This window comes from Ascaphus truei, chromosome 2 (genome assembly GCF_040206685.1).
Source record: "Ascaphus truei isolate aAscTru1 chromosome 2, aAscTru1.hap1, whole genome shotgun sequence".
Taxonomy (NCBI): domain Eukaryota; kingdom Metazoa; phylum Chordata; class Amphibia; order Anura; family Ascaphidae; genus Ascaphus; species Ascaphus truei.
Genome location: NC_134484.1, coordinates 109979829 through 109995783, shown reverse-complemented (window position 1 = coordinate 109995783; position 15955 = coordinate 109979829). Strand labels below are relative to the sequence as shown.

Sequence of the window (15955 nt, the reverse complement as noted above, 5' to 3'; positions counted from 1 at the left end):
CTTTAAAACATTATTATTATTTTTTTAAATGCTACATGTATTTTTTTCGTACATAACTGATTTATTAAAAAACCACACGTAGGATATTGCTTGAACTGCTGCTTTTAAATTGGTGGGAGATGACAGGGCAAAGGCCATTCTAAGCTGGCTGAGAGTTGGAGAGTCCTGCTCTAGACTTCAGAGCAACATATAAGGATATTTCAATAATATATATATTTTTTTTAATACAAAATGGCAACCTGGGAACCCCTGTAGCTGAGCTACTCTGTTTGCCGCTCCGGGGACCCCCTAGTTCCTGAAATACTTGGTTACTGGGTTTAAATCTCCCTGCAGGTGAAACACAATGGTTGCCAAATCTCGCCAAACTTCGTTTTGCTTCCCAAACGTGCTTTGACCGTGCCTACATTTTTAAGGCAGCAAACAAGAATTTTTACCATTTTGTTGTCTTTTCCTTTTTTATATTAAATTAAAAATGGGCTATAATAAGTTATAGCCTCAAAAGTTTAAAAATACATTTGTGCCATATGTAACATAGAAGTCTAAATTTTAAAATAAAATCTGAGGATCATTTTCTTATCTAGAATAAAGAGGCTGCAATTTTTAAGCTAGCAAATGCTTTCAATGCATTTTAAATCATTTTAGCTCCTGCTTCTTATAGAACATTGAAAAAAGAAAAATAAAGTGCGCCAAATATAGATGTAACTGTAATTAGAGGCTGAAAATAATATAAGATAAATACAAAAAACAAAAAACATGTGACATGAACCAGTCCGGTGCGTATAGGGTCTTGCTGAATGAGTTAAATAAATGTGTAAGAGAACCACAACCCAATTAATACCGCATCTTCTTGAAACAGGGAACCCCAGTCCCTGATGAAAACGTAACAGCAGAAATAAAAGAGTTAGAAGCACAGTCAAAAAGAGGTAGTGGTCAAACTAAACACCTTTAATATAAATCGTGTCCTTAGGATCACCTTCCAGGACAACAGGAAAATTTCAATATAAATATCAAAAACAATGTTTAAAATAAATGCTGTGCAAATGGAGCTGCTATGCAATTGCACTCAATGGGTCTCCAAGGGGTTAAAAGCGGGATGTTCTTATAGAACATTGCAAGCCTTTTTTCCCTTCTGCTATTTCCAGCTCTTGGGACCCTTGGTTCCCGAGATACCGGGGGGAGAGGGGAGAAAAAAAGCCAGCTTGGATTGCCTCTTTAAAGCTCCCTCCAGTGGAAATAAAATGGCTGCCAAATCTCGGGCCAATAGAAAGCCGTGACATCATTTTGTGGCTTTGCAGATTACTATTGGACGGCCATTTAAATCCCCTTTAGAAATCAGGAACTAATACCAGTAACTGCTGGTCAGCTCTGGAGTACTACAACGATTTCCAATTATGCATAAAAAAAGTTTGCTGGGCTTAAGTTAGAGGGAATTTCTACTTACAAAGCGTGTAGCCTGACTTTTTAATTATTCAGTTACAAAGGAGCACTATACAATGCTTTTTCTATGTATTTACCACATAGTAGAAATTATGCTGAATGCAAACTCATCCTGCTTGCGGTGTGTTCAAATAACATTTTTATTTTCAGGATAAAAAAAAATAGCATTTAATTATATTGAACGATGTTTCTTTGCACAGGCGTGTACCCTAAACTGTATCCAGAGCTCTCTCAGTACTACATGGGTTTGAGTCTGAGTGATGATGAAATCCACAAAAATTTGTCTTTGGTTCCAGCTGATGGGGTATGTAATTTTTTTTGTATTTTATTTTGTAATCCTATCCTGCACCCTACAAAGTACAATATTGATTAAAAGGCACACAAAAATAACTCTGGTAGAAAATGCATCATGCTAATTGTAATTTAAACTCTGAAGACACAACATAGTCTGATTACAGTATTGAAATCTAAATGCACATATGTGGTGCAAAAAGTGCACCAAATGTGTTTAAAGTTTAAAAAAAAACTTCTAATTGGTGCAAGATTTTTTGCCCCAGTTTTGCAGCCTGGAGACTCTGATAAATAGGGCCATAGTTTTTGACCTTTTAATAATAATTTGTATTCTTAAATTCGGATTTGCAGGTACATGAATTGAGTATAAAATAACTTTCAGTGCTAGAGGGGCCTAACATGCTGTTATATTTTATTAAACACACATTACTTCATCTTACTAAGAACTTATTTAAAGTCGTCTGAGCTATCTGTACCTAATGTATACCAAGTGATGAGATGAAGTTAAAATAATTTATTTGGTCACTACATCACAGTACAATTTAATAAATTATCATCTGGCAGACTAAGACATTTCTTACCAGTACATAATGCTGCTGCCTTTACACTTTGGTATGTGTTGCAGTTTTGTTCCAGAATGCATTGTGTATGTTTCTTTGCTTCCCTAGAGTCAGGTAGCGAGACCATCAGCTGTGAATAACATGGTGGCTCCAGTGACTGGAAGCGATGTTGGAATCCGCAGAGCAGAAATAAAGCAAGGTGTTCGTGAGGTGATATTGTGCAAAGACCAGGATGGAAAGATCGGGCTTCGTCTTAAATCTATCGACAACGTAAGCTAGCAAATCATCTTAAATGAATGTAGTTTCAGAGGGGTACCTGCATTTATATCGGTTAATATGTATAAGACCTTCTATTTCAGTTCAATATAAATCCTTAATTTGTGTTTTTGTTTTGCTTAATCCTGTTTTTTATGTCCCGCTAAAAAGATTAAGTAGAGGTTTCACAACATTTAGAACATGAAAACTAACCATACTGGGCCAGACAGAATTTTCTATCAAGTCGAGTACCCTGTCTTCAACAGTGGCACGTACTGAAAGGGAGAGTGCAACATAAAGCATCACCCACTGCCTGCCTCTAGTATTTAGGCTCAAGACATACTGTAGATGCTGCACGTGTGTCCATATTGTTGGTAGCATGTTGCCCCGTGAAGGTCTATTCCTCTTTTAAAACAATTTGTTGTATGCTGTCACATTTAGTGGCACTGAGTTCCTTGGTTGGTTTGTGCGTTGAGTGAAAACATATATTCTCTCCCGTCCCTCCATTTCAGCGCATGACACGACAGTGGGATGGGCTTTGCCCATCTGAAGTTAGGACAGACTTTTGACCTGTTTGTGTCATTTTATGCCCCTCTTATGCCTGTCTCAGGTATGTTTGTGTCCTACGCTGCAGAAGGATCATTTTTTATTTTAACAGAGCCACTCTCGATGTCCTCTGTGGGGAAGTTCCAGTACGGGCCGCCATCGCACCACACTACCCCCACCCAGGACCTGCTCTAATGTCCGGTCGGTCTGGTGTGCCACCGCAGCAGACATACATTCCAGCTGGGTACCAGCTGTCCTGTGCTTGCAAGACCCTGTGCCTGCAAGACCCTCCACACAGTCGCGTACCTGTTTCTTACTGCTGAAGCAGAGATCTGCATCCTTCCTTCGTGCTGCAGCCACCTTCCTGCTGTCAGGCGGCGGGTGGCACATGTGGTTGAACCGACCACTGAAGCAGGAAGATTTTATTTATGCAGAGGTGCCGGTGACATCACTGCGCCATAAGGCGGAGCGCTGGATGGGACAGGTAGCTCCTGCACACAAGCAGATAAGAGGAACTGTGATGTACTCAAGTAGATAAGAGGAACTGTGGGTTCACACTGTTAGAGACACAGGGAGGTTACCTATAGTGAGGATTAATTTCTCGAATAGCTATTGTCCCTCTTTCAATTTTCTTTGCTTTGTCGTAACTCAATCCCTCCTCCCCTTCTCTCACTGAAGACCCTGTAGTCAGACCAAAATAGTGTGCTGCTACTGTACATCTAAGCATTTAAATTGCATGAGCTGTAGCGAAAGGCTGCCTGTGGGTTACCCAGGCAAATTATGTCAGACATACATCAGGCAAACGGTGTTACAGGAAGTACCTGTTCAGATGTCGGAGTTCTTATATTGGTTTAAAACCTGCATAATGGAAACATTCAAGGAAGAAGCCATGCAGTCTTCAAGCAAATGTCCCAGACACATCCGATCCTTTGTAGCAGAATTGTATTTTTCTCACCCGGGAACATCCGACCCATATCTGCACTCATCCTCAGACGAAGAGGAGGTCAAAGAAGATCTCTACATCTTTAACATTGACAATATCAACAACTTGATTAAAGAAATTGCTTCAACCCTAGGATTACCAGTGGGAAAAAAAGACCTTAATACCATGACAGAATCTTTTTTATGGATCTAAGAAAACAGCCAGAACCTTTTCTGGTCCATACAGTTTTAAAGGATTTAATTGAGAGCGAATGGCGATATCCTGACCGCAAACGCGGAGCTACAAATAAATGTAAAAAAATGTACCCGTTCAGATCAGAAGGTAAAAAAGATTTGGAACACCCTCCCAAAGTGGACGCAACGGTACCCAGATGCACAAGGACGAAAACGATCTCTTGAAGGCATGGCATCATTCAGAGGCCCTATGGATAAGAGAATTCATGGCCCACCAAATAGGCTTTATTCCAAATTGGGAGCTTTCCTCATGCTGATGATTGTGTTAGCTTCTCTAGTAAGAACGGTGAAGATCTGGTTCTCTAGTATTTCATATCTCGGCAGAAAATACATAAAGACTGCACTATGTCAGTCATTGGGTTTTCTCTGCAACGCCTCATTTGACGCAACCAGATTACTGGCAAGATCTTCCATAACACCCGTTGCTGCACGAGAGCTCTCTGGCTTACCCTGGGCTACTGATGTCTCAATTAAAAATAAGCTTATGTCTATCCTTTTTCCTGGCAAAGCTCTATTCTGATACACTCAAAACTCAGGGGAGCAGTGATAGAAGGCATATAATAAGAAAAATCATATAGTGCAATAATGCAAAAACACAATAAAAACTGATATTAAAGGGAGCTATAAATTTCCAACTCACAATAGAGCAGGAATTATAGGCAGAGATCCAAACAGTGGCACAGTGGTCCCTGGATGGTATGATGCATGTAGTCCCTAGATCTCAAAATAGAAAGGCAGAGCCATGGTGCAGTTACTGTATAAGTAATCAGAAAGCAAGGTACAGATTGGAGACCTGGCGGGGTTTGGTAGCGGTGAGATCGAGACTGACCGCACACCTATACAGCCTGCTGTACCTTGCTTTCTGATTTACTTATACAGTGTAAGCCTTCACTTGTGAGCTTTTTTTTTTTTAACTTAAACATTTTTATTGGCAAGTTTTCAAATGGGATTCAGAAAATAGAATAGGTACAGTGGGGATGTTATAAAACAGCAACCTTAAAAGATTATCCCTGCCCACATATCCAGCTCTCTAATGGTAATTATCTGTGTTGATGGAGCCCTCTTTTTAGTATCCCTTGCTATCTCTGTGGTTAAATGATATTGGACAAACATAATGAACAAAATTGGACCAAACAATACAAGGGGAAGTGAGGGGAGGGGAGAGGGGTGGTGGTACCAGTCTCATCAAAGGTCTGAAATTATTTCACATGTATGCTCCCTGTCATACCCATTAGCTGACAGGAGCAGACCCTGCATACTTTGTTTTTTTTGAGACATGCCTCAGAGCTAGATCAGCCCGGCGGTATCATTATTTCCCCTCTACAGCCAGGCCAATTCTATAATATCTCTTTGTCCTCCCTCACTGGCAAACCATGGGTCCCAAACCTGGGAGAACCTGTCGCATCTCTCCCTTAGGTAAGCCGTGAGTTTCTCCATTGTGGCAATATGCCATATTCTGTTTTTAACCATTGCCAGAGAAGGGGGTTCCAGGTTTTTCCAGGCCCTCGCTATACAGCATCTTGTGGCTGACATGATGTGGGAGATTAGTTTGGCTGAGGCTCTAGACATGTCTTGTAGTGGTCTGCCTAGTAGAGCAGACCACGGGTCAGGTCTCAGGTCCATGTTCAGAAGTCTATTGATAAACATGTAAACCTGTTGCCATAAGGGAGCCCGTTTCGGACAATCCCACCAAATATGTGACATCGAGCCATTTTGTCCACACCCTCTGAAACAGGACGGCGAGTGGGCGTTATATATGGCATGGAGTCTGACTGGAGTCATATACCAGCGATTATAAAATTTTATAGGAGTTCTCTTTAACCACAGTGCAAATCGAACTTTTCGCCGCTGCCTCCCATATGTCAGCCCAATCCTTCCAGAACCTCACGAGCTCCTCCTCCCATTTAAGCATATGAATATATTTGTATTCCATCCCCGAGTTAATTAGGGAATGACATAGGTCAGAAGTCATGCCCCTCTCTTGGGATTTGTACGTAAATAGAGATTCAAAGTAGGTGCGTGTTGGGGGATTGTTTGCTTTGTGGAACTGAGTGACAAAATGTTTAATCTGTTGGTACCTGAATATCTCTGCAGGTGCAAGGTTCCTCTTTTCTTGTAGTTCTGGGAAGGGCGTTAGCCCAGTAACTGTGAATAGGTCTCCTACTCTGGTAATCCCAGCTGTCTGCCACACTTGGAATGCACTTAAAGGTCTGCCTGGGTCAAAATCTGGGTTTCCACAAAAGCAGGATCATGGGGGAGCAGGTTTTTGTACGTTTGAATTTGAATTTCAAGCAGTCAGTGAGTGTCTAGTTACTGGATGGGAGGTAGGGATCGGCGGCCTGCCAGACTTGGTTAACCATAAAAGCATTGTAATGTCAGCTGGGCTGGACACTGCGTTTTCTATATCCACCCAGCCTCTTGTTTGCGGCTCAGAGTTCCAAAGCAAGATCTGACTCAGTTGGCAGGCTTGATAGTATCTTAGCAGGCTGGGGAGGCCCAGGCCCCCTTCAACGTGGGTCTGTATAGTACCTCCCTTTTGACTCTTGGGCGCATTTTATTCCATATAAATTTTGTGATGTCGGACTGGAGGTCCTCAAGATCCCCTAATGGGACCTTTAATAGGGAGAGTGCGGAAAAAATATATGCGTAGAAGGAGATTCATTTAATCAATGCAATTTTGCCTATCCATGAGATATTATATTTACCCCATGTTTCTAAGCCCTTCTTCAGACTTTTAATTAACTGGGGGTAGTTAAATTTGTAGGGTATCATATGATTTAGTTATATTGATTCCAAGATAGGGAATACAATAAGTTTGTCAAGAGAAATCAAAATTGAGTTTTAGGAGCTTGACTGTATCATTGCGCAAGTTAACCGCCAATGCCACAGACTTGGTGTGATTGATTTTTGAAGCCCGACCTGCTTCTGAAATCCTCGAGGGATTGGTATAAATTTGGGAGAGAGATCAGTGGGCGTGATAGGGTCAGAAATACATCGTCCGCAAATAGCGATATTTTATAGTTGCTGTTACCAATAGTCACCCCATAGATGTTGGGGTTCAGTCTGATGGAGGGACCCCAGGGGCTCCATAGAAAGTGCAAACAGCAGAGGAGACAGGGGGCACCCCTGCCTAGTGCCATTGGTTATTTTAATTTTATTAGAGATGAGGCCAGCGCCTTTGACTCTAGCTGAGGGGTGTTGATAAAGACCTCTGATCGCTTGTAGGAAGCGACCTGCAAAACCCATATGCTTAAGAACAGAGAATAGGAAGTCCCAGTTGAGCCGATCAAAGGCCTTTTCGGCATCTAGAGAGAGGCATAGGAGTGGTGTGCCCCCCGTGCTCGCTGAATGCGTCAGATCTATGATACGGCGCACGTTATCTGCGGCTTGTCTAGTAGGGATAAAGCCCACCTGATCATTTGTGAGCTTTTTTTAATAAATGTATTCTTGTAGTTGATCTGCACCATGGCTCTGTCTTTCTATTTTGAGATCTAGGGACTTTTTTTTTTTTTTTTTGCATTATTGCACTGATTTTTCTTTTTATTATATGGCTTCTATCACTGCTCAAGAAAAAAAGGGGGGGATGGGGGAGCACCGGTGGAAGGCTGGTATTTAACCTAAATTGGTTGTGTAATGCTCTATGACAATATGAAGGGTTTTGTGGGTGTAAAATAATTTTTAACACTCACACGGCCTTGTGCGAATGCTGTCGCATCAAGGTATCTTTTGGACTCCCTTTTCTTTCTTCTTTTTTCTTCCTTCTTTCGTCTCCTTTCTGTCTTCTGGATTCTTTCGCCGCCTTGCGTCTGTATTCTTCTTCTCCTACTTCTTTGATGTTTATCTCACCCTCGGAATAAATATATACACAAAATGTGAGCAAACTGTGATTGTATCAGGATATATAGTATATATAGTAAGAATATAAATAAAACACTCACACGGGCATGTGTGCGTGTGCTCTAAGGGATGGTATCTTGGTCTTTAAGGGGCAGTCCCACTTCTTAAAGTAAAGTTAAAGCTCTAAAAACAGAAAGTCAAAGGCCACACCTTAGTTAAAAGGCAGAAACAAAATAGAAACAAAATAAAATGTTACTACTCACACGGCCAAGTGTGAGTGCACACTTGGATATGGTATCTTTGGGTTCTCCTTCTAAGGTCCCAGCTGGGAAAGGTCCACTGGTGCTGAACGTGGGTCCTCACCCCCCCCTCCCCCCCCCCCAATGGGTCAAAAAGTTCTGAGCCCGAGAAATTCAAGGCCAAGGTCTTTATTAAATGAACAATAAAACAACAAAGCACAGCTAACTCAGCCCGTGAGTTACTCTGTGGAAAGGTAAAAATGCCAGTCTTTAGGGAGTCGAGCAGGACTTGTGGTACTGCAGCTGAACTGGCTCCGCGTCCGGATGTAGCGCTGCACGTCCGCGTGTCCCGCTCCCGACGGTGGCTTGATAGGGTCAAAATTACTGGGGGATTTTGAGCTACGCGTTTCGCCCTATGGGCTTCCTCAGGCTCCGTAGTTTAGAGTCACAGGCGGAAAAGAAGCAGAGGGATACCTTGCCTACCACCAAGGTTGCTATATCCCCCTTTACTATACCTACCATCCCCCTAGGTAGCGCCCGGGTTTTTTGTTCTCCATTCTATCACTGCTCCCCTGAGGTTTTCAGAGTATTCGATCAGCAGGATTTTATGAAACCGTCCTTTTCAAGGGTGGAGTGGAGGTTTTTGTCTCTTTATTATATTATTCACTATATTTCAATACACTTTGTTTGATGTAATTTATCACATGCACTCTATGTGACATTACATATAGTCAAGATTAGGTGGGTGTGGGCGTTTGAGCTTGCTTGGATTGTGTGCGCTAATTTATCACATACAGGCATACCCCGGTTTAAGGACACTTACTTTAAGTACACTCGCGAGTAAGGACATATCGCCCAGTACGCAAACAGCAACTCACGCATGCGCCTGTCAGCACGTCCTGAACAGCAATACCAGCTCCCTACCTGTACTGAAGCTGTTAGCAAGTGGGGAGAATATAGTATAGTGCCTGTTACAAATGCGTTATTTACATCAGTTCTGCACGTATATTACGATTGCAGTACAGTACATGCATCTATAAGTGGAAAAAAGGTAGTTCTTCATTTTAAGGACATTTTCACTTTACATACATGCTCTGGACCCATTGCGTACGTTAATGCGGGGTATGCCTGTACACTTTATTCGGTGGTGTATTTATCACGTTCATATTTTATCACTTTATTATGTATTGTATTGTATTTATATCACTGGTGAAGGGAGCGTTTGAGCGCCATCCAGTGTTCTTTTTATTGTAAAGCTCTATTCTGCCCAGAATTGGAAACCATAATTGCAAAGATCACAGGGGGGAAAGGTTATTTCCTACCTCCAAGATAGAAGACCCAATTTTGCCGCTTTATCCAAAGGTCAGAGATGGTTCTTTTGAAGCTACCGACCATTCAAATGACCAAGACTCTCAAACAAGCAAGACAGCACATCAAGCAGACAATTTGGTAGCGTAAGACAACGCTATGCAACAGGCCAATCGTCTTCCAGAAATTCCCCTTTCTGCGATTCAGCAGATCCTCTTCTTAGACACGGTAGCAGTAGGGGGCAGGTTGAAGTGGTTCAAGAAGGCATGCTTCCAATTGACTACCAATTGCAAGTCATCAACAATGACCCACAGTCAAAATTCATTTAGTCATCTATGCCCAATTTCCAATGACTGAAGAGAAAATGGAAATTTTATTGACCGATAATTTCTTTTCTCCTGGTCTCTCCATGGCAGCCTATGACTAGTTCCCACTTCTAGTAGTCTTTTCTTGTGCAGATTTTTGCAGTACATTTTCTTTCTTTTTCATTGTATTCTCTTTGAGTTTTCTTTGGGTGCATATGTAGTTCAGCTTGGTTAGACGTACAACTGCTATGAGGCGGGCGTATAAGGCTGCAAGCAGGTCAGAAGTCTGTGTCCTACCTTCATATAGGCAGAGCCTATTCCTCATTTTTCTGTTGTCGTGCTGCCATGGAGGGACCATGAGAAAATTAATTATTGGCGAGTAAAATTTCCGTATTCTAATTGTTTTATACATGTTGACTGATCATTGTAGGTGCCCCAGACAATTGTTTTGTGAACTTGCGAATAACCGTTACTTATTTTAGCAATCGGTCTCCCTTCTAGTCCTCTTTTCTCCAGGCTATAGACACCTAATCTTTAACAAATCTTTAACAAACACATGATTCCGTGCTCTACTTAAAAATTCCCAGATATAAAATATTTGTAAGCGGGTCTGAGTGCTTTGCCCTCCATGCCGGGTTTCTCAGCTCTTCAGGTTCCTACCATGGGACCACCAAATATAGAACAGACAAAAAAGGGCAAGCACGACCTTCTTAGTAAAATAGAAAAATCTATGAGCCACAGCCGCCCCCAATTCTCACTTGCATATAAAGTAAAATTAGTGTTGTATCAGAGAGAGACAGGAGAAGAGTCCATATTATATTCACCACTGGCCACATAAGGGGGTAAATCGGAAGTTCCGGGGAGTAGATTGCCACCACTTGGGGCCCTGCAGTAAGCCGGCTAAAGCAGGACTCTACGGGCTGTCTACTCCGTCCGATTCACCCCGATGTGGCCAGTGGTGACTCCTGTCTTTCTCTGATGCAACACTAATTTTATTTCAGATGTGAGAATTGGGCGCTGTTGTGGCTCAGAATAGATTTTTCTATTTTATGAAGGTCGTGCTTGTCCTTTTTTTGTCTTTTTGACATCTAATCTTTTTTGTTAGACTTTTCTCATATAGTAAATGACCTTTACATTTTTACAATTCTAGTTGCCCTTTCCTGCACTCGTGCTCCGTGTACTTTTTGAGCTCAAGTGAGCAAACTGTAATTGTTTTCAAATAAACATCATAAATATTGAGTTATTGATAGTGATATTTTTTAAATGTAAACTGTCAAGAGATTCATAGAAATGTTTTTACATGCTCACAAACATATTAATACGTTTTGACTAAAGCAAAGACGCATGCAACCAGTCATGTTTTCTTTGTCTTAAATAGAAATGGGCTTTACGTTCTCCAGTTATTCTGTGCGAAGGTTTACCAGACTTTAGCATAACTTTATTTTCTGCATTTTAGGGTATTTTTGTGCAGCTTGTACAAGCCAACTCCCCAGCATCCTTAGTTGGTCTGAAATTTGGAGATCAAGTCTTGCAGATGAATGGTGAAAACTGTGCTGGCTGGAGCTCTGAGAAATCCCATAAGGTTCTCAAACAAGCTCCTGGAGAGAGGATTTCCATGATTGTTCGTGACAGGTAGGTACAGGGAATGCAGCATTTCTTAAGGTGTTACAGTTGGCAACATTGGGTTAAACCGCAAAGGGTTCAATTACAAATCAATTGTAAATAGCACTGCTTCTATTAGTGGTTGATACCTAATTCAGAACAAATTCAGTACTGTAAATGTAAAGTTGCAGACGATTCACTGATGTTCTTCAGGGGAAATTCGCAATCACGTGAACGCAGGGTCGCTGATGACAATGGAAAAGCAGTCGTTGTCCTCTTCTATTCCTCACTGATTGTGTTCAGATTGCGATTTGCTCATTTTTTAGGGGGAATCTCGAAGTAGCTACTACTGTACATCATGGGGCCCTTGGAGTGCCAGAGACCATGACATGGTAGCTATGCCCCCTTGGGGACACTCAAAGGGTTAAGGCAGCAGTTAACGCTGATTTACCACGTTTTGACATCTTGTATTTTTGCTTACTTAAGACATTGCTTCATGATGCTCTTTCCAACACTTTTTAAAACGGATGCTCTGTTCAGGAGGTATTCAAGTGTTTACACTGCTCTGGCCAAAGCTCAATTTTAGCCTCCTGGGCACATTTTAAAGTGTAACACACTATCTCCGTTGTCAAGAATTGAAAGCATTGATACTAGCTTACATGTTTTACATTGTTCTTTTTCTTCCTCCATACTATCAAAAAATAAATAAAATATACATAAAAACATTTTAAACTCTGTCCTTATTGCTGTCTCTTAGAAATATTCCGTGTGTGTGCTGGAGAGAGCACCATAATCTGTTTGTGTTTTTATATCCTATTTGGCTGATCGCTTTTCCTCTAATTTTGCAACTCCAAAATGCTTTGCGTGAGTCTGCTGTTTAAAGTATGTGGAACTTTAGCTGGCAGGTGTAAGATTCATGAGGCAATTGGGAATTAGCAACACGTTTGAACTTGAATGTGTGACCCAGTTCTAGTTCAATGTTTTCATAGATTGGACCAAGATCCAGCTGCTCAGGTGTGTGTATATATGCATTTTCTTTTTGTGGGCAAATTCCACAATTAAAATGTTTAAAATGTTTAACGTTGCATTCCCCTGTACTCTTAGAAGAAATCTTACCATTTTTAAAAGGGCATCTCCCCACATTGCTGTACAAGACAAAAATCCTTACTGTCTGAGGACATCACTCCAGATCCCTGCTACCTGTCATTGAAAAGATGAGGTGATAAGCAGTGAAGGGGAGATAAGGGATACAGGGCGAGTAAATAAATATTGAAGCTACCTAATAAAGTGGCAGTTACTCAATCAAGTAATTTAGTCATTTTGTTTTCTTTATTTGCCCACTTTCACTTGTTTTGTTTAGTACAGCAATGAACTCTTGAAATGGCCACAGGCTTTTCATAAAATGCCACTTATTAGAAGTTATTGATCAACAGATCTATGTACAAGTGGCCTCCTGACCACAAGCTGAATGTAGCTACATATCTGAAGTGACATTCAGAAGTTACATAAGCAGCACTAGTTACATATTTAGCCACACAATGTTCTTGGCCTGGCACCTGTACGGACTTTGCAAAAAAAAGTGTACATTTTGTGATTGATGCTTTTAGCAATATTTTCTACAATGGAGAGAATTGCTTGTGCAAACCTTATGTCCGTTCAAGTTCTTAAAGCTGCAGTTCCAGCTGCTGCCATTTTAAAAAATAAAAATATATACATTTCCCATTCAATATGTGCATCAATACAATCTGCACACTGACAAGTGATTAGCTAAGCTGCAGATCGATCTGTTCTCCTGTAATCAATCGCTTGCTCAGGGTTATTTAATTCAGTTCTTGCACAGCATTATGGCCAATGTAGTTCCTGGAATATGATTAACTGGGCAGTTACTAGAAAGAATTTGTTCACTGCTAGCGAGAGGGTGGGGCTCGGGCCTATTAGAAGGGGAAGGGGCTGTCACTTTGGAAATGCTTCCTACATTATAAACATTAAGACATACAGGTAAACCCCGTTATAGCGCGGTTTTCACGTGGCTCCCATTAAAAAAAAAAAAATATATATAAATAGAAAAAAAAATTTACATTTTTTTTTGTACGCTGCACCACTACTCTCGCTGCACCACTACTCTCGCTGCACCACTACTCTCGCTGCACCACTACTCTCGCTGCACCACTACTCTCGCTGCACCACTACTCTCGCTGCACCACTACTCTCGCTGCACCACTACTCTCGCTGCACCACTACTCTCGCTGCACCACTACTCTCGCTGCACCACTACTCTCGCTGCACCACTACTCTCGCTGCGGGAGGAGGGGGGGGGGTGTCGGGAGGAGGGGGGGGGAGGAGGGGGGGGTGTCGGGAGGAGGGGGGGGGGGAGGAGGGGGGGGTGTCGGGAGGAGGGGTGAGTGAGGACTGGATTGGTGGATGAAGATCATCCGGAAATAGTTTGAAAAGGCTGCAAGTACTGATCAGTGTGCTTTAAAATACACATCCCCAATAGCAACTGTGCAGTCGCAAAGGAAACCAAACTCCCGTTGCATATTCAGCTGCTGAAGCAGCACTAGACTGGCTAGATGGGTCCATGGTTTCCACAATGTCTCTTGCGCGCCGCCCGCTCACCGTGCACAGCAAAAAAAAAAAAAATGCGCAGCCCGGGACTCGGAGGGCCGCGTGGGCTATGCCGCGGAGGGCCGGTAGGTGTGGGAGCCTGGGGGGGGGGAGGAAATGGATGCCGGTGGTGGGAGGTAAGGAGCAGGTTGCGGCTGGACTCGCCGTTGCTAGGGGACGTGTAGGGCTTCCGGCCACCTCTTCCTTCCCTCCCTCCCAATCAGGCGCGCGGTGGCCATTTTTTTTTTTAAATTCGCGCGACCCCGGGTCTAGCGCGGTCGGATCGGGTGGCCCCCGAGGACCGCGCTATAACGAAGTTTACCTGTATTTTTTTTAAACTTTTTTTTTTTTTAAATACTTAAAGTATTTTCTCATAGTACAGAACTGATTTATTAAAAAAAAATAAAACATGTAGGCTATTGCTTGAACTGCAGCTTTAAGTACTTTGGGTAAGAAGTTTAAAAATGCTTTCTTTACGTTGCAAAATATCTAGCAAAACCATTGCACACGGTAATGGTTGCTGCATTGGTACCATAGCTTGCAGCTGGAAGTAATTTAGTGGTACAGAATTTAAATGGACACCCACATTGGGATTTTTGAGGCTGTCAATCTCATGTTTGAACTTTAACCATTATTTTATTTAAATTATCAATCTTGTCAAATATTCTGTTCATCAGATATTTATAATCTATCGTCTTTCCTTTAGGCCTTTTGAACGTACTCTCACCATGCACAAAGACAGTACAGGACATGTTGGCTTTATTTTCAAAAATGGCAAAATAACCTCCATTGTCAAGGACAGTTCTGCTGCAAGAAATGGTCTCCTCACTGAGCATAACATCTGTGAAATTAATGGTCAGAATGTGATTGGAATAAAGGTATGCTTTTTGAGTTCTGTGCATTTATTTGCAGACTTAGCTTATTTATTGTCCAATGATTTTGTAATCACAGAATAGTCCCAGTATAAAGAAGAGTGGATGTGGTACTCAGTCCTAGATTGGTGTTTTATAAATTGGGGTTCCCGTACAACAGAAATTTGCCATGGTCCTTCAAAATGGCACACCACACAGGCGGCTGTTCACTTCAGTGTCCCCCTGGTATCAGAGATACTTACAGGGGAAGCTACCAGAGTTTCGTACCCTTCCGGAAATAAAATAGTGGTCTTAAATCGCTCATTTTTCGTGGGCCAATATGAAGTCACAACATTGTGTTGAGGGAGTTGACGCAGGGGAGGTTTAAAAATCAGGTAGCCACAGCAGTAAGTATCTCTGGGTAGGTGAGAGAAAAATCAGGCATTGATATGATTCAGCTCCAGGGAACCCCAGTCACCACCTTATTATTTTTTGGGCTGGTTGCAGTTACTTTATTTAAACCATTTGGTGTCTTCTTGTGATTCAACAGGATTCCCAGATTGCTGACTTGCTTGCAACATCTGTGAATGTGGTGACTATAACTCTTATGCCATCTTACATCTATGAGCATATGGTAAAAAGGTAAGTTAAGAAGCAGCCTCAAATGTAGAAATTAAATTCATCTTATTTTAGCTTCTAATATTTTGAATGATTAAGATTAATTGCAAAAACTCAATAGTTTTGGGTGGTAATTAGAGAAGTTAAAATGCTTTGTTGAACTGACTGCACACTTTATTTGTAAGATGGTAAATATGCATTATACATTTTGTACACTTTCACAGATGTGGAATGATATTGTTTAAACCACATGCCTAAATTAAGACTAATCGTATAGTGATGATAAAGCTTAAACAAATTTTTGCTAAATATTACAAGCTACTCTG

The 15955-nt window shown here is 41.6% G+C and overlaps 1 protein-coding gene and 1 pseudogene across 4 annotated transcripts in view; one reads left to right on the top strand and one right to left on the bottom strand.

Moving 5' to 3' along the window:
* The window catches only part of SDCBP (syndecan binding protein), a 35217-nt gene that overhangs the window by 18187 nt on the left and 1075 nt on the right, over positions 1 to 15955 (top strand). For all 4 annotated transcript variants that reach the window (XM_075584071.1, XM_075584070.1, XM_075584069.1 and 1 more), the window contains 5 exons: positions 1638 to 1741; positions 2397 to 2558; positions 11411 to 11586; positions 14867 to 15038; positions 15562 to 15653. In XM_075584071.1, coding sequence (XP_075440186.1) covers positions 1638 to 1741; positions 2397 to 2558; positions 11411 to 11586; positions 14867 to 15038; positions 15562 to 15653 — 706 coding nt within the window. The remainder of the gene's footprint in view (positions 1 to 1637; positions 1742 to 2396; positions 2559 to 11410; positions 11587 to 14866; positions 15039 to 15561; positions 15654 to 15955) is intronic.
* Positions 11722 to 14168, bottom strand: LOC142488832 (zinc finger and BTB domain-containing protein 25-like; annotated as a pseudogene).